Raw genomic sequence first — 23,885 nt, forward strand, 5'->3', positions numbered from 1 at the left:
CGATCACTAGAAATTACTGAACAATATGGACAACGTTGCTGTCCAGATCGCCCAGCGACGACGTACGCAGCCGGCACACGAGCACTCGAGTCCCAGAATCCAGCGCGTCCGGGTACCAGCAAAACCTTTGGGGTTCGTTTTGCAAACGTGTGCTTCAAAAACGTTGTGACTGAGCGCTTGTCTCAACTTTATCACTAGAAGGTACTGACAGAGGCTCTCAGAGTGGTGTCAGTCCCCGGAGTGCGCTGCCTCGTCGCCAACGCCGAAGACTGCTCACGACGGGTCATAAGCAGCGCACCGCCGGGGAGCACCCGTTGCTGCCACTACAGCGACAGCAGCTCTAGCCCTGACCAACGCATATCCATGCAGCAGAGCGTCTTGGAAGCTTTTCATGAGACCTTAGAGTCTGGTGCAGATAGAGAGAGAATCCCGAGGCAAACGTCTGTTGAGGAGCTCGCGCTCCTGGACGAGTTGGATCGACTTGCGCGCCTGCGCTCGTCAACACCGCCGTGCGAGGACGACCAAGGCGGCAGCTCGCTACGAAGACCCGCGGATTGGCCAGATGGACAGCTACGCGAGCGTTCCCCGAGTCAGCACGCGTCGCTGGATCCCCGCAGCGAGCGCTCAACCGATCACGGTCATAGCCAACGTCTCGCTACCGAGCCATTGTTCGAGAACGATGCACATGTGCGCTTCGTTCGAGACGGCAGGGCACATCGCTCGCGGAGGATGCGATTCATCGGCTCGTGCGGCTCACGTGGCCACTTACCTCTAACGCGCTCTACATCGACGCTCACGGACCTGGGTCGCCAGTACGCCATCGAGGAGATCACATCGGTATCCGCCCAACAAAACGCTGGCTTCAACGCTTCACCGCGCATACAGCAGCCAGCAGTAGCAACGCCGCGGCGTCGCGGGTATCTGCGGAGTTTTGCGGCGACGACCAGTTCCGGAGAGCTGGAGCAACGTCAACAGCCCACACCGGATGTTCTCAATACAGCGATTATTGGGCGAGTAGCGACCACCGTTGCGGCCGACTGGACTGATGATTTCTGCTTTCCTGATCGCATTCCTCAAGAACAGGTTATGGATCAGAGGCCCCAGTTGCCAGATCATGCAACCATGGGGCTGCACCCGCTGTTTCGAGTGCCCTCGGCACCGACACTCACTTCGAGCGCCAGCGGCGGTATAACGCGCGGATCGGGTGTACACCAGTCGAGCCCCAGTGCGAGCCTTCGATCCACATTTCGCAACCAGAGGAAGCCTGATGTCACTGTCAACGGATCTGAAGCACCCGCATCAAATGAAAAGCTCGTCTCAGGGTCAGTGCCTTTGGCCATGCGAGCGCACGCCGCCGGTCAGGTGCAGCCTTCACCGACAGTCGGTGTTGCGGGAAGCGCAGCGGGCGGTGAGCGCTCCCCCGCTACAGGCCGCAACCGGTCCAATATGAACACTCCCGAGACACTAGTCGCTGCGTCGCTTTCCCCGCGAACCCGAATGATCATGCGTACTGGTCGCCTCGCCGACAATCTGTGGCTCGGCGCCCGTGCTCCTGCTCCCAAAGTTGCCCGTGAACTGTCTGCAGTTTTTGATGGGCAACGCCAAGGAAGGCAGTCAGCGTTTCCTCCAGCGCACCGGAGCCGGTCGCCTGAGCGCAAAAGCCCCGCGTCAGGCGCCGGCTTCCGCGTGGAACCCGCCTCAGCACCGCCAGCGCTGCGTGGTACTGTGCCGCTTTCTCCGCTGCCTAGTGGGCCTGCAAAACAACCAAGTCCGACCCCATCTCTGGCGTCGACCCAGAGCACCTCTACGGAGGACTCAGAGTCCGCCTCTGACTCCGACTGGGACGCCGAACTCGGTCACCAGTATCAAACATCGACAGCTGGCGAGGCTGGCGCTCTCAGCGACTTCATACCCGCGACGTATACGTTTGACGGGAGCGCTGGTGCCCCCAGCACTTTCGAGGACGGTGTGATACCGGCGTTTTTTCGCATTGTTGATCGTGCTCGTGCGCTATATCGCGGACGAGTCATCATGCGGTATCCACGTCCATCATCGTTGGTGTTTTTACGTCTCCCCGAGACGCGAGCTTCGCAGCTTGCCGAGAAGGAGCTCGAATTGTGGCTGATCGGACTCGTAACGTCGAGCCTTGGCTCACCCTTTGAGCATCCCCTAATCCCGCCACCAGTGCGTCAGTGGGTCCAGAGTCCCGCCAATCTACAGAAACTGTCCGGACTCGGGGAGCACTCGAACGGAAAGCTGCTTCGAGCATGCAGTGACCTGCACAGTTACATGCCCTGGGTACCTCTGGTGGCGCTCAGTATCACACAAGTCAGCGAATGTGTTCGCAGCTGCCGAGCACGGCGGCGAGCCAAACTCGCCTTTGCGAACCTGCAGCGCTGCCTGCTGCTGGTAGACGCACTTGGCATGCAGCCGGACTGGCTCCCGGTACTCGAACCGTGGCTGGCGTCGTATCTGTTTCCGACGCTCGGCACGCTCCTATTCCGTGTATATACACAGGCCCGTATCGACCGAGGTGGAATACCGCATCTGGTGACGCTTCTGGACCGAACGCTGTCAAGTCTGAGCTCCCAGGCTAGTGCCTCGGTTCGGTGGCAGGCGCGTCTGATCATTGCCGAGCTCCTGCTACAGTTTGGCCCCGACTTGGATGCCCCGCTGAAGAAGACCTTCTGGGAGCGCGTTTGTCGGGACGCGTTGCATTGCCTCGGGCACTATGCTGACGTGCTTACCGCTGAACTCGAGAGCACGACAGCAGACCTGGCACCGGAAGCAGAGGACGCGTCGAGTTTGTCAGCGCAGCAGCAGTCCATGGATTTGGTAGCGCCCGATGGACACGGTGTTCAGGCAGCAAGCTTCGGATCCATTCAAGTAATTGCCAGGGCAGCGTGTTTACTGTACTGGCTACTCCAGGGCGTATCTCCGTTCAACTTAGAGCCGTTGGATTATGACACCGCTGCGTTGTATGATGCATGGGCGACGACCTTTTGGCAGCTTCCCCAGGAGCTCCGGCCCTATCTCCACAGCCCGGATGCTCTCTGCGAGTTTCTCATCCAGAAATGTTGTCCGCTGCTTCCGCGACACTGTGAGTCTCGCTACCGCTGCTCGACAGTGCTCGGACACCGTGCGAGCCTCACTGGACACTATGGTGAGGCTGAGTCGCATTTCTTTGAAGCACTCGTGGTGATGCACGGGTGTCCGCCGTTGGTGGACGCTTCGCCCTGCGTTTCGGAGTTTGCACAGAGCGTACTCGAGCGTTACGCCGAGTGTCTACGACAGGGAGCCAAGTACCGATACGCTGTTGCAGCGCTAACCGCGGCAGCAGACGCTTTTCTTGAGCGCACGGGGCAGAGTCCGAACCTGCTCCTCCAACGAATCAGTGAACTGGCACTCTCCGAGCAGGACTACGTTCGAGCGATTCAGGCGAACATCGCGCTGCTCCGAGCAGTCTCCTTAGAAGGACAACTCCTGCAGGCGATTCACGTCACGCTCCGTCTGGGGTATGTGCTCGTAGAAGCCGGTTGGTTCATTCGTGCTGAACAACTCCTAACCGCTGTATGGCATGCGCTCGAAGATGCCGCAGCCTCTATAGCATCAGCGACACAGGGCACCAGCTCTGAGCCATTGCTCACCTCGTTGACACGCGAGGAAACACGCATGAACCTCAGTAGGTCAACAACGGAAACGCCCTCTCGCACCAATTCAGAGCGCAGTGACTGGTTACCCTGGGACCCTGCGGAGAGACGGGTACCATCTCCGAGTGCTCGTACCGAGAGACGCACGATAGAGTCGCATCTCTCGGATATCCTGCTGCTTTTAGCGGATGTTCGAATTCGAGCTGGTCGCTTAGCGTCAGCATTTCAACCGCTCATGCAGCTCCAGCAGTTACTGCCTCCAGCTCGACAAGCAATCATTCACCGCAAACTGGCTGATATCTGGTTGCGTCTGGGGAATCCGGTCGCCTGTCGACAAGCATATCTGCGCTATTTGGCCATGAGCTGTGCGGGCACCAGCACCAGCACCAGCAAAGGCGCTGCTGTGGCGACAAGCGCAGCGTCTGCAGGTGCTCCTGCGCCTTGTCAGGTTCTGATGTCGACTGCGCAAGCGCCGCAGGAGACCAGCAACTACACACCGAAGGACGTTGCATCCGCTACGGAAAGCCGTGCAAACGCGCGAGACTCACTGCACATGCAGTCCATTGAGGTAGAGCGTCTGCCTGGACATGATACATTTCCCGCTGCTGCTGCTGCTGCTGCTTCGACAGCTGCCTGCATCGACAACCTCGATAGAGCGCGAATGTTCCAGTTGGTACGAGGTCGCGCCCCGCCAGAGGCAACGATTCTTGCGTTGCTGTACGAGGAACAGTTCCTCGATGCGCTCGCCGAAATCGACTGTGCGATGGAAATGACGAGCTTTCGACGGCTCCGTAACTTGGCTCGTCTGATGCACCTTCGTGGACAAGTTCTTCGCGAGATGGCGTACCACCTGGACAGTGGGAGCGTTCTACAGGCAGCACTACCCGCGAGTGTGACCATTGAGGTGCTTCCGCAGCTACGTCTCAGTCGATTGCGTTTGGTACCTCCACTCAAACTTGTGCAGCAACTACCCGATGCAATGCAGCGCACGTGGAAACGATGGTTGGCGGAATCCATCCGGTGGGCTTCCCCAGAGCCGCCATCTCCAGTCGACGTGATCAAAGCAGCCCGTCTCTCGTTTGCTGCTGCTGCCTATCTCTATAGCGTTATGGCGGATGAAATCTACGCGGCACTATCCACGGTCGCCGCTCTTCGAATGGGCATAGAGTGGGCGCTTCGCCGCTTTGTGCGAGCTGAACCCGATAGCACGGCGCCTGCAGCTACATACCAGGAAGGTGGAGCGCTCACCAAGGCTCCCGCCAACGACAACGACAACGACGATGCGGAACAATGCGAAGAACGGCTGCTTGAAGCTGCGAGTATCTTCATGGAGACGAACATGGTGCAGGCTTCCATGGAAGTCAGCATAACAATGGCGCAACTGATGATCCTTCGCCAGCAGCCCGAGGCTGGCGTTGCATTCCTACGAGAAGCCTGGGCGACCTTCTCTTCGCTCTATGTTGACGCGCGGAACGGGCGGTTTGCATTTACGCGACTGGCTTCACCGCTGTTGCTGCGGGAGCTGCGTCAGCTGCTCAGTCGGATGGTGCTGGTGCTGTATTGTTTGCCCTCAGCGGTCGTGCTGGAGTTGCACGCGATGCTCGATATCCATAACCAGCTGAGTTTGGAAACGGTACTGGCAGAGGCACGTTCCGCGACTCGCACCGGGTTACGTAGTATGCCGCCAGTGTTGGGGCAGTCATCCGCCCTGGCACGATACCGCAGCTCTACGGACGCGAGCGTAGAGCGCAGCACCAATGCAACCAACGGTCCAGGCGAGAGCGCTGCGAAAGCATCCGCTTCACGCCACTGCTCCGAAGCTCCCAAGACGACACCTGCTTCATCATCATCTTCTTCTTCTAGTGTGACTGCAACGCGCCCAAGGCGTACAGCGCCACCAAGAGCTCGTATTGCAAATGGTCTCGGAAGCAGCGCTCCTAACTGGACCGCGTCTGAACTGCCGGACGTAGCCAGCTCCAAGCATCCATGGAAACGTATTGGTGCTTTATGGCGTCAAACAAAGAGGGTATTGGGGCGGGGCATGCCGCGCTCTAGTCGCCCTGAGCGCCAACCCGAACCCGCAGTCGCACTGGGCACAAACGACGCGGTATCACGGCAGCCGTCGACCTACTCGCCAGTGCTGCAGCGTCAGCAGGCGCTGCATCCTCAAAGACCCACTGACCATGGACAACAAACTCCATTCTCAAGATCGATTAGAGCGTCGAAGTCGAAACAGACGGCTGCAGCGCCGGGCGCTCGCGGAGAAGCGGCACCCAGTACACCAGTATCACTTGCATCCAGTGCGCTGCAACGCACAGCGTCCCAGAGAGCGCCTCGGGTGCAAGTGTCCGACGACAGAGCACCACCACTGCAACAGCGCTCACGCGTGAAGACGCCAACAACACCAGCGCAGGTAGCAGTAGCCACCGAGGTCATGGGTGCATCGGCAAAGCGCAAGTCGCCCTGGCACCAGATCCTTCGCCAGCAACGCGATATACCCCAGGGTAAGCGTGACGATGCCATGCTTTCGAGTCGCTCGTTGTCGAGTGGAAACAAAGCTGCCGGCACCCGTGCTGCTTCATCGGAAACGCGTGATATGTTGTCGTCGTCGTCGTCGTCGTCGTCGACACCTGCGCGACTGGTCCACCAAACTACCGCTGCACAAGCACGCCAGCATTGCACCAGCACTAGTACCAGGAGCACGCTGGCAGGCGCTCAACGCGCTGGCACGTCCACAGCAGGGCGTCTTTTGCTGGCCACGGCATCGAGTAGCCACGCAGGTAGCGTGCCGGGTATCCAGCACGCCGCTGTATCCGAAGCAACTGAACTCGGACCGCTCTTCTCTCAAGCTTGCAACCAGATCGTCCGCGACGTCCTCGACGATACCAAACGAAGCGAGACAGCACAGTTATACGCGCTGTTGCAGCAGCTCGACTGGTATGAAGCGCATTCTCCGACGATGTTGAACGCGCTTTTTGGCTCGGATGATCCGGTACAGGTCGCATGGGCCATGCAGCAGCGCTTCGAGATGCAAACCGAGCGCTATCGACGAGGTGAGGTCTCCACAGCGGAACTCGCTCTCGCTAACGAGGAATCCCTGGAGATCTGGTTGCATGAAATGGGAAAGCTCTCGGAGGTGCATCCTGCGGCAGCAGCGCAGTCGATAAGCCCCACTGCACTCGACAATGTCGTTGCTCGGCAGGTCGACAAGGCGCATCGCCACGTGAATGCAGCAAACGCACCGGTTGCTACAACGAATACGACAAGTGCGCGTACTTCTTGTACTGCTTCTGCTTCTGCTTCTGCTATGCCTCATGATCAGCACGATGGCGAGCGGTCGGCAGGCGCGAACGTGCACCTTGCGAGTACGCACGGCACGGCAGCGTTTTCCGCTGCTGCTGCTGCTGCTGCCACCAGCGCTGCCGCACCTTCACCGTCGTCGCTACCGGCGCTGACCAGTACAGCACCGGATCTGCTCTTCATATGCAATGTAGGAGGCCTCGTCTGTGTCTACAACCTACAGAACGGTTTCCGGTACCTGTTTACATGGGAACCTTGTCAGTTTCGGGACGCCGCCAGCGACACCTGCCTCAACGGCTGGTTCCTGCTCCCGCACAGCGCAGCAAGGGATGAGCTTTCCGCGGGACATGCGCTTCCGCCTTCGCCACCTGTAGATGCGCTATGTCCCTTGCAGACGCTGCATGCCGCGAGCGCACTCTTCGTGCCTATCACGACCATGGAGGCGTCTCCTTGGGTAGTTTGCCCGAAAAATCCACAGCCGATACCCTGCTCCACTGCTGATCATCAGCGTCGTGAGCATTCAGCAACGGTTGCTTCGTTATTGGGTATTCGACGGGAGCACTGGCTTCGAAGCGCATCAGCGCAAGACTTGTCCAATACCTCGACGCCGTCAAGCGGTCTCGGTCTGCTGGTCTGTGATCTGACACTTTCGCTGGTGCCGTGGGAGCTCCTGCTCGAAACACCTTTGATGCGCGCGTTTTCTCTGCGGGATCACTGCGATCGATGCACTTGTCTCGATCACGATGCAGCTGACATTGCCCAGCTCGTGGTGTTTCAGTCGCCGCTTCCAGGTCCGATGCTCGCGACGCACCGCACCGAAGAAGCAGTTGGTGATCGTCTGGTATTCGCACCGGATGATGTCGATGTCGATGACAAGACGCTGGAAACGCCTCGCATTTCGGCGACAGCAACTGCATCCACGTGCAGTCTCCGCGCTCGCAGCGTTGTAGCTGCACATCAAGCGGCCCTTACCGGGGATACCGAGATGCGTCCTGAGCGAGACGTTGCGTCCACGAGCGATCACAAGTGTTCAGGGCCTAACCGTGGCATCTGCTCGGGGTGGTGTTGGTCCGCGGATACGAATTGGGAAACGACGGGAAGCGGAAACCTCATCTGCGCAGCACCAGCAACACCAGCACTGGATGCAAAAGATCCAACATGGTTGCCATACCAGCTCAGCGACGGTGCAGAGCATCCAGAGCCGCTCCTGTGCATCGATGGTGTTTCGCTGGCGTCGGTTACCAGCCGTTCCTCAATACACGATGCTCGTGCTACTACTACTACTACTACTGCTGCTGCTGCTGCTGCTGCTGCTGCGAATCGGGGCGTTGCTCTGGAGCCTCTGGTCCAAGTGCTCCCGCTGACGGCTCGTGAGGCGGCGTTACGAACGGATGATCACGAACGTCCAGGTCTCGGTATTCAAGCACGATCTAGTGCTGGTGCTAGCCAAGAAGCACATCTTGACCAGCTGACGTCTGTGCTTGCAGCCGGCAATGCTGCAGCGACCTGCGCGCCACCAGCGCCCGAAACAAGCTCGTGTTTGGTGACTGGTACGCAACAACAGCTACCGCACGTGACGCCAAGTGCTTCCATGTTGCCGCAGTTCTCCGGCCAGTCTCCAGCATGCTTGTCAGCAGCACCGACAGCTGGTACCACCGGGAAACATCGCCTGCTGCAGCAAACGACCGGTGCATCCGATGCGCCTTTCGGAGATGAGCGGGCACGCCCAGGAACACCACTGACTTGCAGCGGTGATACCGCACCACGCTCGAGCAGTTTTGGAACCCCGATGGCAACCACGACAACAATGTCAAGTTCGCTGCCTCATGGATCGAACCGGAGCACCGCCAGTGACCTAATCGCTGCACTCGGGGTGTTCCCGTTCCACGAGTTGGCGTATCCAGGTCGGGTGCTTCGTGAGATACGCGCAGTCTGTCCGAGCTCGATTACCGCTTTTGTGCCGCTGCCGTACTTGCCCTTGTTTGAGCGTGCGGTGCTTCAAGTGCTGCATATCCACGAAGGAAACCGACGGGTGCGTTCTGTTCAGCAGCTCGTGGAGACCCTGCTGCGTACTTTTCTTGAGCAACAGATTCCAGTGGCTTTTGTACATGGTCATTTCGACTGAAAAAGAACGAAGAGCGGCCGAGCCGATCGCGCTCAACTCGTGCTGCACTGCGCGCTATGTAGACTCGCGTGTGCTTGACAACTTGTCCATGCACTGGACGCTGTATAAACCAGAGTGTCCATACTGGATTCCCTAGAGCGCTGTGCGCTGTAAACGCGCATATACGCGACGCCTTGTCCGTAGGTGAGTGCGTCTCCTCAACATAGGACGGTGCCCTGGCACGAAAGTGCTGGAACAAGCACCCAACGAGCGCGCAAAGACGCGCTTCTTCGGTGCCAGCGCCACAAAACACACACACACACACACAGATCCAGCAACTGGAACGTGCAGCCAGACTCGTGCAAAGAGCGGGACGCCCGCAGGCGTTGGCCGCTTCACGGAAAACATACACACCTCAGCGTCACCACGGTATTGGGTATCGATCGATTATCGCACTGCAGGATTCTCGTGACGTCCTGCTTCGGAATGCCGCCTATACTAGACGCTGTGTTCGTATCCTGTCCCCGGACAGGTAACCATGCATCCCAAATACATGCAGTCATTCGGACTTGCTGTTCAGAACAGAGGTGGCTTGCGAACTCGGAGGTCGCTCCGCTGGAATCGCTGCAGATGCGGATCCAGGAACAACGGGGCCCGCTTGATGGACAAGGAGTCCTCGTTCCGTGGATAGGCTGAGAGAGCTTTTGGTGCTACCATTTAAACCACCACCACCACCACCACCACCACCACCACCCAAGGCCCGCATGATGCCCAGAATGAGCATCACCGCTGTGCCGGCAGCGCCAATGACCCACTTGATCACGCGGTTCTCGATTCGCTCCAACTCGGTGTAGATCTGAGCCATGAACGTTTCGACTTTCTTTTCCACGAGCTGGAGATCACTTCTCAATACAGCAAAGTCTGCTTTTTCAAGGATTTGCATCTCGCTCTTGAGAGCTGAGAACTCGGCCTTGGTGGCAACCACCTCGGTGTTATAGGCCAGCGCATCTGCGATGATCTGTGAGAGCGCACTCGATAGCGCTTCTGCTTGTTTAGGTGTAAACTCTGATGCTTCAAATACTCTGACAAGCTTCAAGGTATCGAAAGCGATCCGTTGTCCAGCTGGAGCGCGCTGCTCGCCGCAAGCGCGGAACCTCCGCACGTCCACGGGCGCTCGTAAGCGCCCCGCAACAACAAGAGGCAGCAGGCCTGCGGCTGTTGGTAAAGTGCCTGGAACCCCTTTTCTACAGGTTTGCTGTTGCAGCAGCTGCAGCGAGAGCAGAGGTGAACCTGCCCGTCCGAGTGACCAGGCACTTGGCAAGAGCGTACGCCAGGTACCGCCCATGAGGACGACAAACCGGGACCGGGTGGAACGCAAACGTACCGGCGTTGGCGAAGCGCGGCTTCTGGTGCGCTTTCCACCACGCGTCCTGGATACACCTGTGTCGGCGGACAGAGTCGAGTGCACTGGATAGAAGCTGTGTCGGTATGTTTGGATTGTTGGTGATTGTGGTGAACGGCGGGCTTTGCGGGTAGTTCTACGAGTTGTTGCTTTTTTATCGACGGTTTTCAATACGCCGCTATCTCCGTAGTCCCTTGTTCTGATGCCAGCAGTGGACAGGTACGAACGATGGCAGCGATACCCAAGTGCCGATTGCTCTGCTTCCGGTGCTTATCGACGACGCATTCAATGGACCGGCAAAAGATGCGACCCGTGCTGCACTTGCCGTTCCCCATGTCCTATGCATCAAGCCTTGACGTACCGTTCGCAGTGCCGGCACTTGACTGCTTGCAGGGATTTTCATGCGTCTAGTACATGTCTCATTCTCCGCCGAGGCCTACCCTGCGGTGCTCCAAGCCTGGCTACAGAGCGCTCCACTCGATACCCGCGTTCGATTTTCGCACCCAGTGCAGTGTCCTAGGAGCACGCGCTTCTTCCAGGCGATGCTCTCAGCGAGTACGCGATCCGCTGCATACGCAAGCGCATACTCTGGTAATCGATCGGGGGTTTGCGGACTCCGATGCCGTCCCTGATGACGAAACGATCACAGCAACGAAAACAATGCAGCAAGTTGAGAAGTATCGATGCATCGAGGCTCCCGCAGTGCAACGCGGTGACGTACGCTCCACTCGAGGCGATTGCTCCAACGACGCTCGTTCGAGTCCGGGTCCCTCGTCGATGCAAACCGCAGAGACTGGAGTCTCCCGGTGCGTATACCGATCGATATATCTCGCTGTTGCGGAATGCCGTCTCGTTAACCGTCACGAAGCACAGAGGATTCGTCTTTCAAACGGGACTTATGATTGTTCGTGACAAGTCCGGACCACTTTGGGGCAGGCGCTTGCGGCCAGGTTACCAAACGACGTCGTCGATACTGGTCTTCATGGTCAGTCCAGCGGCGCGACTGGTATTGAAACAGATACATCCATGAACGATAATGTGTGATGCTCATTTGCAACACGTCAGGAACTGAGAAGCATTGGAGGCTGCAACGTAAGCACTGGGCAGTGGTATCGGGTATTCCAGGATCACGCTTGGTGGCGGGCGTTGTAACTCATCGTGATTCCAGTGTCGTACCGAATACTTGCGACAAAGCATCGCAGGTCCCGGTCCTGAACCAAGACCCAGAATCCTGAAACGAGGTATGCATCCGGCATTGCATATGATTTCTCCTCGAGTATCGAGACTGAGCATCCGAGAAAACGGCTGGTAAGATTTGAAGCCAGAATCACAGCGAGCATTCCAGAGCTTCACTCTAATCTGAGACGCTTATAGAACGCATTCGTATGCGTTCTAGATGCCCTAACTCCGGTACCAATCTCTGGAGCAGCTCCCGCACTCGGCAGCATTCCGAACGACACCATGATATCATGAAGCGAACTGGTGCTCGCCCGTTCGCTGCACTGCAGATCGTAAAGAGGCCCTCTTCCCTTCACCATCACTGCGCGAGCAAGCAGGCACGTTCGGGCGAGCTCACCATCCACAGATCAACCGAACCGTTGTGGAGTGTGCTCATACGCGGAGCGACTGCATCCGACGCTTCCCAGGCTTGCGCGCTCGTCTCGGTATCGATGCCTCCGGGGATACCGCCAGCATCTGCTCCCGTCACTCACACAGATGATAACCTGTTTCTATGCCAAGCCAACAACATAATCTTCCTGATTCTTGTCCAGTTGTTGTAGGATGCTTTGTGCAATGTAGTCCGCTGCACCAGCTTGACCCATCACGAGCGCGGCTTGTTCCCGCAAAAACGCACATATCGACGCTCGCTGGGCGGTATCACGTAGCGCGCTGCAAACTCGGAGCACCGCCTTGGAGACTGCGTCGCCATGCTCTCGCTGCGGATCCGCGAGGATAACACTCGGGCCAAGGAGACGTCCTTGGGCCTCCCAGAAACCTCTTGTGAACTGAGGTCCTCTCCCCGGTGACGTGATCACTGGTTTACCCAAACCTACCGCCTGCTCTGTCGCAGTACCGGCACATGCGAACACCAGGTCGGCTCGCTGAAGACAAAGTTTCAGCGGATTTCCTGTCACCAGAGAAGATTCGCTAGACGATTGCGAACTCCAGAATCGGAGACGATGGCCGCCACTTGCGTACAGCATTTCACCAGTAGATTCTTGGGTAACATCAGCGCTATCTCTGGATGCATCTTCCGTCGAGTGGTTTGTCGGATGCCAGCCGAGCTTTTGAGCGAGCCCGCCTAGACAAGCACAGTCCAGTGTAGAGGCAACGGGAACCTCCAGCGAGAGCCGGATATCGTCAGCGTTCGTGAGCGCCTGCTCCAGCTCGCTCAGCATCCGTTCCCAGTTTCGATACGCCTCGGGGGCTCGCGAGCCCGGCAGCACCGCAACCACTAGGAAAGGCTCTGCGTCGTGCACCCGATGCGACTCGATATCCGCGGTTTCCGTTAGATCATCGAGCATGGGATTGAGTGCATAGGGCGCCACTCGTGGAACATCTAAGCGCGATAGGTTGCGAGCCGTCAGCTGATCCCGAACGTAAACACCCGCAGTACCGAGACGCCGCATGAGCCAACGCTCCCACGGCAAATAGACGCTGGATCCTGTTAGGAGCGCTTCGAAAAGCCTCGCAAGTCGCCAGAAGAACGGAGCGCGCCAAATCCTATACCGACGATACATGAAGACTGCATATTGGACATCCAGAAGCAGCAGGCGCAGAAAGCGCCAGCAACCTTGGAGTCTCGCGTGCCAGCCGGGCGCCCTAGCCGCTGCACCCAGGCAAAAGCGAGACGCTTCGCTTGTGTTCAGGCCGTACACCCAGCGATCGCTGGTCCACCGATGAGGATACGGTTGCATAAATAACCATTCGCCGGCGGGACTCTGAAGATAGAGGTCTGATTTTGCCGTCCCAATGAAGACGCCGTGTTGGACGCCGCTCTGGACTGCCAGGAAGAGCGGCCATACATCGCCGACCGCCAAGACGACGAAGCGCACCGACCGCAACATGTAAGCCGGCACCTGGGTGCTCTTCTCATGCAGCCAATATCGACTGCGCCTCCATTGTCCAATGACGATACGAAAAAGACCTGCGGCGATATCGCGGAGCAATGCCCATGGTCGAGCGTAGATGAAGCCTCCACTCGGCAACGTTGCGCGAGGTTGCAGGAGACACAGACTGGGGACCCTGTTCGGCATCGCTGAGGCGTTGCTTGTCGCGGGCTCTTGATGCAGCTCGAGCGCCAGCTCTTGAGCGAGCCGCATATAGGCACTGCCAATGCCGACCAGCGGCAGCACATCCACGTGCAACCAAGACGAGGTATGGTGGTAGAGAGCGCGAAGTACCTGGGCAGCAACGAGGTCCTCTCCGTGTCCGTTACTCAAACACAGCGCCACCGTGCCTTCAGGAGCGACCGCTTTCCCGTCGACATGGGCACCTGTCTGGGCTCGCAGCAGGTTTCCAGCAGCAGGTCGGGCTCGTCGCTTTGCAACCCGTTTCTGTGGCGGGTACGTCAAGTTTACGAACCGTCGAGGGGCATGTTCCAGCGGCTTGACCGACACCACCCGCCTCGACTGGCGCTGGACGGGCACTAGCCAGCCCGTCCCGAGCGAAGCACCTCTTCGGTGGCCTTCGAGTGTCCGGTGTGGACTCATGGGACGCTACGGGCGCTCGGAAAGCTTGTTCGAGAAACGCACCCAGTCCAAGAGAGCCGACAGAGGCTCGTACCCGCCCGCTACCAGCCCTACCGCCCGCAACGCTGAGCTTGTCGGAAAACTGCCAAAGACCGTCGACTGCATGACGCAGCGGTGTCATGGGAACGTGGACTGGATACGATTGCGGAGCTTCTGGTATTCGTTCGGGTCAACGGGGACGATGGACTTGAGGATCTGTAGAGTAGATTGAAGGAAGCCCAACTCGAGCGACGGGAGAGTCCAGCATCCTTGCACCGTACTGGTCGCTGTCTCGCAGACTCTTTGATAAACTCATGCGATATTAGCGCAGGATAAAACGGGTGCACTTGGGTAACTCGGGTGTACAGACTCCAGTTTGGGCTCTCTTTGCTCTGTCATAGACAGAAGCTTATGCAGGACGTTGCTTCTCCGGTATCCTCGTCTTCAAATACGACGGTATCTGGGGTGCCTTCAGGTCCCTTGTCAGCAGTGGACAGGTACGAACGATGGCAGCGATACCCAAGTGCCGATTGCTCTGCTTCCGGTGCTTATCGACGACGCATTCAATGGACCGGCAAAAGATGCGACCCGTGCTGCACTTGCCGTTCCCCATGTCCTATGCATCAAGCCTTGACGTACCGTTCGCAGTGCCGGCACTTGACTGCTTGCAGGGATTTTCATGCGTCTAGTACATGTCTCATTCTCCGCCGAGGCCTACCCTGCGGTGCTCCAAGCCTGGCTACAGAGCGCTCCACTCGATACCCGCGTTCGATTTTCGCACCCAGTGCAGTGTCCTAGGAGCACGCGCTTCTTCCAGGCGATTCTCTCAGCGAGTACGCGATCCGCTGCATACGCAAGCGCATACTCTGGTAATCGATCGGGGGTTTGCGGACTCCGATGCCGTCCCTGATGACGAAACGATCACAGCAACGAAAACAATGCAGCAAGTTGAGAAGTATCGATGCATCGAGGCTCCCGCAGTGCAACGCGGTGACGTACGCTCCACTCGAGGCGATTGCTCCAACGACGCTCGTTCGAGTCCGGGTCCCTCGTCGATGCAAACCGCAGAGACTGGAGTCTCCCGGTGCGTATACCGATCGATATATCTCGCTGTTGCGGAATGCCGTCTCGTTAACCGCCACGAAGCACAGAGGATTCGTCTTTCAAACGGGACTTATGATTGTTCGTGACAAGTCCGGACCACTTTGGGGCAGGCGCTTGCGGCCAGGTTACCAAACGACGTCGTCGATACAGGTCTTCATGGTCAGTCCAGCGGCGCGACTGGTATTGAAACAGATACATCCATGAACGATAATGTGTGATGCTCATTTGCAACACGTCAGGAACTGAGAAGCATTGGAGGCTGCAACGTAAGCACCGGGCAGTGGTATCGGGTATTCCAGGATCACGCTTGGTGGCGGGCGTTGTAACTCATCCTGATTCCAGTGTCGTACCGAATACTTGCGACAAAGCATCGCAGGTCCCGGTCCTGAACCAAGACCCAGAATCCTGAAACGAGGTATGCATCCGGCATTGCGTATGATTTCTCCTCGAGTATCGAGACTGAGCATCCGAGAAAACGGCTGGTAAGATTTGAAGCCAGAATCACAGCGAGCATTCCAGAGCTTCACTCTAATCTGAGACGCATCTAGATCCTGAGCACATCCTTTCTGGCTCAGTGGCATGCGCCCAATCTGCGAGGACTTTCTCGAAAGCATTCGCTTTACGCCGTACTTCTTCATCACGTACTGATTAGAAACGGAGGCTGCGTCAAAAAGCGAGCGAGGTAGGCGCTCCGGGGTCCACGGATCACAAGCCAAGCACCATGCATCCCGCATGACGACGTTACCTGCATCCGAGCATACAGATGCGCTATTGCAGGGCATCATGTCGCAGAGACGCATACAAGCTGCAGCGCATACCTGCAAGCGCTGGACGTGCTCTCTCGGACACTGTCCAACGGCGCCCCGGTCAAGCACTGCGGAACCAGGAAAGCATCCAAAATGCGCTATCCATTATGAATCTAGAAGCAGATCTGCACGACCTCGTCGAGGGCATCTTCTGATGCGCGTCAACGAAGTTGTTTCCGCTTTACATCCGAACCGACCGCTCTCTGTGTGGAACACGCGTACAGTCAGCGTCGGGCCAGCTGCCCAAGTTCCTGGAGTACAATGTTGCGCATCTCCTGTGCCGGGGCCCTCAAGCCCGTCCAGATGGTAAACTGGGCTGCGGCCTGTCGGACGAACATCTCGACCCCGTCCACTGTGAGACAACCTCGTCGCTTTGCCAGACTCAGAAGCCGCGTTTCTATTGGATTATAGACGGCGTCGAACACGAGGCAGTGCGGCTCCAGAATCTCCTCTGGAACCGGAACGACATTCACATCTGGATGCATGCCAATGGAGGTGGAATTCATCAGAATATCGATTCGCTCTCGGGTAGCAGGGTTCCTCTGCTGTTGACAAAAGTCCTCTAGTGAGAGCGCAACTAGCTCTGTCTTCCCGAAAGGACTCAAATCATTTGCGAGCGATCTTGCTCTTTCCAGGGTACGATTCACGATAGTGAGTTTGCCGCAGCCGCAGTGTACGACCCCGAAGGCGATCGCCCGTGCCGCACCACCGGCTCCCAGGAGGACGACATGGCGTCGCTGGAGTGCCGTCAAGCGAGCCTGCCCCTGTTCGATTCCGGGCATCAAGGTCTCGGATACTGCATCTACCGCTGCCTGCCAATCGGTGTTATAGCCCTTGCGTCGGCCCGTGAGCGGATCCACCACGATCGTATTCACTGCCCCGATCTGCTTCGCCACATCATCCAATTCGTCCAGGCACTCCATGATGCGCTGCTTATGGGGAATGGTCACACTGGCCCCGCGCAAGCCAAACTGCGTCATGGTATCGAGAAACTTTTGCAACTTAGAGCCGTCCTGAACGAGAAAGGGAAGGTAGACGTGGTTCAGACGGCAGAGTCCAAAGGCGTGGTTATGGATCCGCGGGCTCATTGAATGCCTGACGGGTGCCCCGATAACCCCATAGACTGTGGTATCAGGGTTCAGGCTATGGAAACGATAATGATCGATGAGTTCTTCGATCCGGAATTGACCCGGTGCAGACGCCCGTGCCTCGCTCAGCGTTGTGAACGTCAGCATTGCAGGTCCAAACTTGGCGGCAAGAACTCGGCTGATCTGCCCATACTCTCCCATTCCTATAGCAATCGTAGGTTTGCTGCCAGCAGTGCGCTTCAGTAAGGCAAATAGTCGCGCGTTGTCGCACAAGTCGTGGCACATCATGGCGATCTTGCAAATATCAGCTCCGGTTGCCACGATTGCCGTGTAGATTTCAGCGAGCTCCGCTTCAGTTAATGGTCGCGTGAAGCTATGATAGGAGACGATGAGTCGTGGACGAGTGGATGCATCTTGGAGCTGGACGCTCTCCGGCATCCGAAACAGGTCCATGTTCGCGAGTTCGACGTCCACGTACTCAACGCCGTGTTGAACAGCGCGCTGCAACAGCCTCACTCGCTCGTGATCGTTCATATCGGATAAACCTCCCTCACAAACAGGACGATATGTGAAAACCATAGGCAGAGGCCGTTGATCTACTACCCGCTCCCAGGACTCCCCCTCGGCGAGGTAGTCGGCACGGAACTCGACGAGGTCAGCGCCGGCCCTTCGTGCCTCGTACATGTCGGCTATCGCTTCTTCTGCAGAGTTCGCTGTTATAGATGTACATATTAGACAGCGAATTCCTGCACCTGAAACAGGCATTAAGCGTCGTTATACCGGTGAACACACCAAGGTGTTCTGGAACTCGCAGATGTCGCGAGAGAGGCACACCTGGCGTGTGCTCAGCGTAGGCGCTGCTGGCCCGCCTCGTATCCCAATGTGGGATCAGCAGCGGTACGAATGCTGAATGCTGCGGGTGTTGTTCGACGGACAGTTTCTGGCTATCGAAAGCGTTGACGCTTTTAAGGGCTACTGTTCCGCTGTCCCGCCTCGTATCCCAATGTGGGATCAGCAGCGGTACGAATGCTGAATGCTGCGGGTGTTGTTCGACGGACAGTTTCTGGCTATCGAAAGCGTTGACGCTTTCAAGGGCTACTGTTCCGCTGTCCCGCCTCGTATCCCAATGTGGGATCAGCAGCGGTACGAATGCTGAATGCTGCGGGTGTTGTTCGACGGACAGTTTCTGGCTATCGAAAGCGTTGACGCTTTCAAGGGCTACTGTTCCGCTGTCCCGCCTCGTATCCCAATGTGGGATCAGCAGCGGTACGAATGCTGAATGCTGCGGGTGTTGTTCGACGGACAGTTTCTGGCTATCGAAAGCGTTGACGCTTTTAAGGGCTACTGTTCCGCTGTCCCGCCTCGTATCCCAATGTGGGATCAGCAGCGGTACGAATGCCGAATGCTGCGGGTGTTGTTCGACGGACAGTTTCTGGCTATCGAAAGCGTTGACGCTTTCAAGGGCTACTGTTCCGCTGTCCCGCCTCGTATCCCAATGTGGGATCAGCAGCGGTACGAATGCCGAATGCTGCGGGTGTTGTTCGACGGACAGTTTCTGGCTATCGAAAGCGTTGACGCTTTCAAGGGCTACTGTTCCGCTGTCCCGCCTCGTATCCCAATGTGGGATCAGCAGCGGTACGAATGCCGAATGCTGCGGGTGTTGTTCGACGGACAGTTTCTGGCTATCGAAAGCGTTGACGCTTTCAAGGGCTACTGTTCCGCTGTCCCGCCTCGTATCCCAATGTGGGATCAGCAGCGGTACGAATGCCGAATGCTGCGGGTGTTGTTCGACGGACAGTTTCTGGCTATCGAAAGCGTTGACGCTTTCAAGGGCTACTGTTCCGCTGTCCCGCCTCGTATCCCAATGTGGGATCAGCAGCGGTACGAATGCCGAATGCTGCGGGTGTTGTTCGACGGACAGTTTCTGGCTATCGAAAGCGTTGACGCTTTCAAGGGCTACTGTTCCGCTGTCCCGCCTCGTATCCCAATGTGGGATCAGCAGCGGTACGAATGCTGAATGCTGCGGGTGTTGTTCGACGGACAGTTTCTGGCTATCGAAAGCGTTGACGCTTTCAAGGGCTACTGTTCCGCTGTCCCGCCTCGTATCCCAATGTGGGATCAGCAGCGGTACGAATGCTGAATGCTGCGGGTGTTGTTCGACGGACAGTTTCTGGCTATCGAAAGCGTTGACGCTTTCAAGGGCTACTGTTCCGCTGTCCCGCCTCGTATCCCAATGTGGGATCAGCAGCGGTACGAATGCCGAATGCTGCGGGTGTTGTTCGACGGACAGTTTCTGGCTATCGAAAGCGTTGACGCTTTCAAGGGCTACTGTTCCGCTGTCCCGCCTCGTATCCCAATGTGGGATCAGCAGCGGTACGAATGCTGAATGCTGCGGGTGTTGTTCGACGGACAGTTTCTGGCTATCGAAAGCGTTGACGCTTTCAAGGGCTACTGTTCCGCTGTCCCGCCTCGTATCCCAATGTGGGATCAGCAGCGGTACGAATGCCGAATGCTGCGGGTGTTGTTCGACGGACAGTTTCTGGCTATCGAAAGCGTTGACGCTTTCAAGGGCTACTGTTCCGCTGTCCCGCCTCGTATCCCAATGTGGGATCAGCAGCGGTACGAATGCTGAATGCTGCGGGTGTTGTTCGACGGACAGTTTCTGGCTATCGAAAGCGTTGACGCTTTCAAGGGCTACTGTTCCGCTGTCCCGATCATATCAGGTGAGGACTATGATCGATACTGCGGGTTTGGAGCGCGTTTCCAGGGCCAAACAAGGGGCGTTCCGCACAAGCGGGACGAGTTGGACTTTTCTGGACGGTTGTCAAGGGCGTCGGCGTTGAGCGGTCGTACGAGTTTCTGCTTCGAGCTTGCAGAGGGAAAGCAGAATCGACATGCATATGTGACTGCGATGAGCAGATGCTTTTAGTGTTCAAAGCCGTTTGGCGAGTTGATGACGAGTTCAAGATCGTCGGTTGCAGCGTGCGCTGCTTCGTAGAGAGGAACAAGGACACGAAAACCTCGAACTCGTTGTGGCGTGTCTGAAACCAATCGTGAAAGAAATCGCCAAGCATCGCTTCCAATGAGTAAATAATATATCGATACGAGAGGGTTCTGGTTAGCCTACGGATCGCTGTATGCTGTCTGCATGCGTGGGGCGCCTCTACAGCACCTATGAGAACGCGGCGATGCTCAGAAGCGAGTCCATGACCTTGACATGACGCTGTGTACAGAGGACCTGAGGCTGTTCGTGAACAAGCTGCTGACTCTGGAATGCCCGTATCTCTTCAGTCTGGCGATAGATCGTTGATCTGAACGTCCGAGTCCAAATCCTGTGTTCCAGGCACCGCAACTGGTTCAGTACCCGCAGTGCCCGCATCCCCGAGAGACATCATCGTATGTAGGACGTGGCGGGTGTCCCTGAACGCTTCTCGTTAACTAGACAACATGAGCGTTTGCGTTAGCCCCCCTACAAGAACATTTTAGCGAGTCTGGGTGGCGCCCAGAGCGCCCAGCTCGAATAATCTGCCTTTTGCGACAGCGTGGCAGCGGTGGATCCAACGCCCACTGGGTACCGGCTTCTGAAATCGCAAAACGTTTCCTCTGCGAGCGCGTTGCAATGGCTAGTCTTGTCCCCGGGGACATACATTCGCTTTCTCGTCGACGCTAGCGCGAGCGGCGCTTTCGCCGAGCGGCCACCCGGTACGCTGCGCAACCAGGTTCCAGACTCGTGTTCGAATGCGAGCGCTACATCCATCGGGACGCTCAACAAAACGGTAGACCAGACGCTTGATTTTGAACGACTGCTGATAACGCCATTGTCGCGCCCATTCGCTGAATACCTCTCGAACTGATGACGCATCAGGTGGATCTCGAAATACTCCCTGTTGACCGACAGTTGGCCGCTGTGGCAAAGACCCCGCTGCTGGTATTCGTAAAGCGTCGCGATCATCAGCCAGACCGTCCGTTGCCGTATGACGACCCGGGTATGGATGCTGGACTCCATCCACAGTGATATATTCGGCTTCTTGGATATGAAGTAGGCGCATGAGGCCCGCAAAGAATCGATCAACGGGGGTATGCGCTCGACCTGTTCGCAAGATGGCGTGCCGCAGCTCAGCAGCTGCGTTAATGAGCGTATCACCGAGCGTCCCGCAGCGGCGTGGCTCAAAGTCGGCGGCGACCCAGACAGCGAACAAGAGCTCGATTGTCGTTCCCAGATACGAGAGGAGATATTCGTCATCTGTCTGGGGATTCTGCTCAGAACTCCGTTTCAAACGCCGCCAGAAGTGTGCAAACAACTGCCACAGGCGACTAGCGAGGTGAGAAGGAAGCGGACCTTCGCGCGCCGCCACGGCTGCTGCCGTCACCGCTCCAGGCGCGATACCAACGAGCATTGCCAACGCCATGCGGATACAGGGACTCTTCAGCGGCTGGCGTCGAATACATCGCACGAGCACACCAATCACGATATCGACAAGTGTGCAACGGTCTGCATCGAGGCTGGTCTCGCGGTACCATGTAACGGGCTGCTCAAGGACGTGGCTCGCAAGCGCTCGAGACCAGCCCTCATCCTCAGTGAGCAGAAGAAGCGTTGCGAGTCGCAACTCCGTGACGTCTACCGAACTCTCTACGTAGAGCAAGCGCAGCAGCGTTAGCAGAAAGATCTCGGGATCCGTTCGGACGGCCAAGTAGCGCCGCCAATGCTCCGCGGAATCATACGTTAAAAAATAGAACAAGTACGAGCCTTCTGGATAATGGAGCCACCAAACGCATACATCATGCAGGTTGGATAGCGTCAGCGGCTGCACTGAATGCAGCCCAGTCTGCACCGCATCGTTGCCAAAGTCCGCAGCAGCGCCAGCAGCAGCTGTTGTTGTTATTGTTGTTCGTTGATGCTCGCTGTTCGCATCAACAACGGCTGGGAGCGTTTCGCAGGAGGTACGCGCAAGCACACCAGCGAGTGCCTGGCGAAATGGTTGACCGGCTCTCTGATTTGGAAACAGCGGCTGCGCTAGCTCGTCTGGATCGTCAGTCACGAGCGATAACAGGGTTAGCAAGAGCCCCATGCATACCACAGTTTTCCGAGCGATTGGATCCTCCGGTAGTGCACTCGATCGATGCATATGCAGCGTTCCAGCTGGTGCAATGGCTTCGGCTGCTCGAGAATGCATCCTCGAGGGGCTCTGCTGCTGCTGCTGCTGCTGCTGCTGCTGCATCGAAACTACTGGTTCCTGTGAGGGTTCTGCGAGCTGGTCGGCCTCAGCCGCGTCTGCGAGTACCCGTTCAGCGTTGGCATGCTCGCTGACGAATGGCCAAAACTGGAACCAAGACCAGTTCGATCTCTTCGCTACGGCGGCATGCAGCGCAGCTGGACGTGCGCTTTGCGTTGCCAACGCTTCCTCGGTGGACCTTTCTGCGAAATGTTTTCCGTCTAGTTCGAGAAAGTTGAGGCCCTGCCCTCTCGTTGCCATTTGTAGGAGCACGCTCTCCAAGGTCGTTGCGTCGTGAATTGTTCCGCTACCCAAGCCTGCCATCTTCCGAATTCTCGATAGCGTGTCGCGAACTAGGCACCCCAGCAAGAGCTCGATGCATCGATGGATTCTTGCGTCTAGGCGTCGAATGAGCGCATAGGTTTTCGTTGTATCCATCCAGTCAAGCAAATGGAGCAACAGGCAGCTGCTCCAGAAAAAAGTCTCCTGATCGCGGTCAGCAGACAGCATGAGGTACTCGACGCTCAGGATCAGCATGATATACTGGCAATGCTCAAGTGCTGTCTGGTCGGGGAGAAGAGATTCCCCGCGCTGAGCCCAGCTTCGCCTCACCGCTGGCCGCAAAAAGTTGCACAAGAACCAGAAGGCCCCATGCACAGCGGCGTGCCAATCACCGGTATTGGCGATACGTGGTTGCTGATCACCAGGATCCTGCAAAGCATAGACTGCTTTCAGCTGATCCAGGGCACCCAGCGTCGCCAGTAGAACAACAGGTGCTAGTGATTCAAACGCATGCAGTGATGTCACTAGCCGTTGCATGACAAGCCCGAGCAGAGATTCCTGCTGGTCGTCCAGTGCTGCTCTAGCTGCAGATGGTGTTCCTGGATCACGCGGGAGTGCATTCGCAGCTCTGGTGTGTACAGTACCGGGGTTCACGACTTCACGCTCGAGGAAGATCAGCGCTCGAAGCCAGAGGCGATCCCCAATGGGCGGCACCGAAATCCCCTGTTGATTCGTTGGGGTGACACCAGCACCGCCAGCTGCGCTTGTTGGAACTGTGCTCTGCGCTCGGCTGTCGGATGACCAGTGCGCAGTGGCGTGCGCGACTTGTCTGTGCCAGTAGTGGGCTCCCAGGAGCCGTAGACTTTGCGCAACGCTCTCTGGGTGCACGCTGCCGCTCGCTGCACCAGTGCCCGACACGTTTGCGTCCGCTGCTGAAGCCGCAATAGCGCTCGCAGCGTCTTGGTCTTTTGAGCGCCATGACGGGCTCAGGAGGAGGTTTGGGGGCACTTGCTTCGACTCCGGAAACTCGTTACCGTCTGCGAGTGCCTCCGCTTGGGTGTTTAACGCGTTTCCCATATGCCAGTAGCGTCAGGGGCCAGCATGTGGTACCGTTAGGTGCAGCACCTTGCAGGTTGGCTGCCTGCTGCTCCAGAATCGTCGACAGCCGCGAACAACTCCAGGATTCTCTGAGTGGCTCCGGATTC

General features: G+C 57.4%; 5 protein-coding genes and 1 non-coding gene across 6 annotated transcripts, besides 1 other annotated feature; 2 read left to right on the forward strand and 4 right to left on the reverse strand.

Annotated features, from left to right (window-relative positions):
- Positions 1 to 363: 363 nt before the first annotated feature.
- On the forward strand, positions 364 to 9,075 carry CYME_CMK265C (hypothetical protein; the record flags this gene model as incomplete). Its single annotated transcript, XM_005536588.1, has 1 exon — positions 364 to 9,075. One exon carries the CDS (start codon positions 364 to 366, stop codon positions 9,073 to 9,075), a length of 8,712 nt encoding a protein of 2,903 aa, XP_005536645.1.
- Positions 5,648 to 9,634: a sequence feature (possible transcribed region).
- Positions 9,614 to 10,399, reverse strand: CYME_CMK267C (hypothetical protein; the record flags this gene model as incomplete). The annotated part of the gene is made up of 1 exon (XM_005536589.1): positions 9,614 to 10,399. One exon carries the CDS (start codon positions 10,397 to 10,399, stop codon positions 9,614 to 9,616), a length of 786 nt encoding a protein of 261 aa, XP_005536646.1.
- Positions 10,400 to 12,186: 1,787 nt separating this feature from the next.
- On the reverse strand, positions 12,187 to 14,169 carry CYME_CMK268C (hypothetical protein, conserved; the record flags this gene model as incomplete). Its single annotated transcript, XM_005536590.1, has 1 exon — positions 12,187 to 14,169. One exon carries the CDS (start codon positions 14,167 to 14,169, stop codon positions 12,187 to 12,189), a length of 1,983 nt encoding a protein of 660 aa, XP_005536647.1.
- Positions 14,170 to 16,321: 2,152 nt separating this feature from the next.
- On the reverse strand, positions 16,322 to 17,950 carry CYME_CMK269C (fusion protein of 3-dehydroquinate dehydratase and shikimate 5-dehydrogenase; the record flags this gene model as incomplete). The annotated part of the gene is made up of 1 exon (XM_005536591.1): positions 16,322 to 17,950. One exon carries the CDS (start codon positions 17,948 to 17,950, stop codon positions 16,322 to 16,324), a length of 1,629 nt encoding a protein of 542 aa, XP_005536648.1.
- Positions 17,951 to 18,086: 136 nt separating this feature from the next.
- Positions 18,087 to 20,282, forward strand: CYME_CMK270T. Its single transcript, XR_002461397.1, has one exon. It is a non-coding gene; the product is annotated as a hypothetical transcript (transcript).
- A 526-nt stretch (positions 20,283 to 20,808) lies between these two features.
- CYME_CMK271C (hypothetical protein) lies at positions 20,809 to 23,757 on the reverse strand (the record flags this gene model as incomplete). Its single annotated transcript, XM_005536592.1, has 1 exon — positions 20,809 to 23,757. One exon carries the CDS (start codon positions 23,755 to 23,757, stop codon positions 20,809 to 20,811), a length of 2,949 nt encoding a protein of 982 aa, XP_005536649.1.
- Between the last annotated feature and the right edge of the window lie 128 nt (positions 23,758 to 23,885).

This window comes from Cyanidioschyzon merolae, chromosome 11 (assembly GCF_000091205.1).
Source record: "Cyanidioschyzon merolae strain 10D DNA, chromosome 11, complete genome".
In the NCBI taxonomy this organism is placed as follows: domain Eukaryota; phylum Rhodophyta; class Bangiophyceae; order Cyanidiales; family Cyanidiaceae; genus Cyanidioschyzon; species Cyanidioschyzon merolae.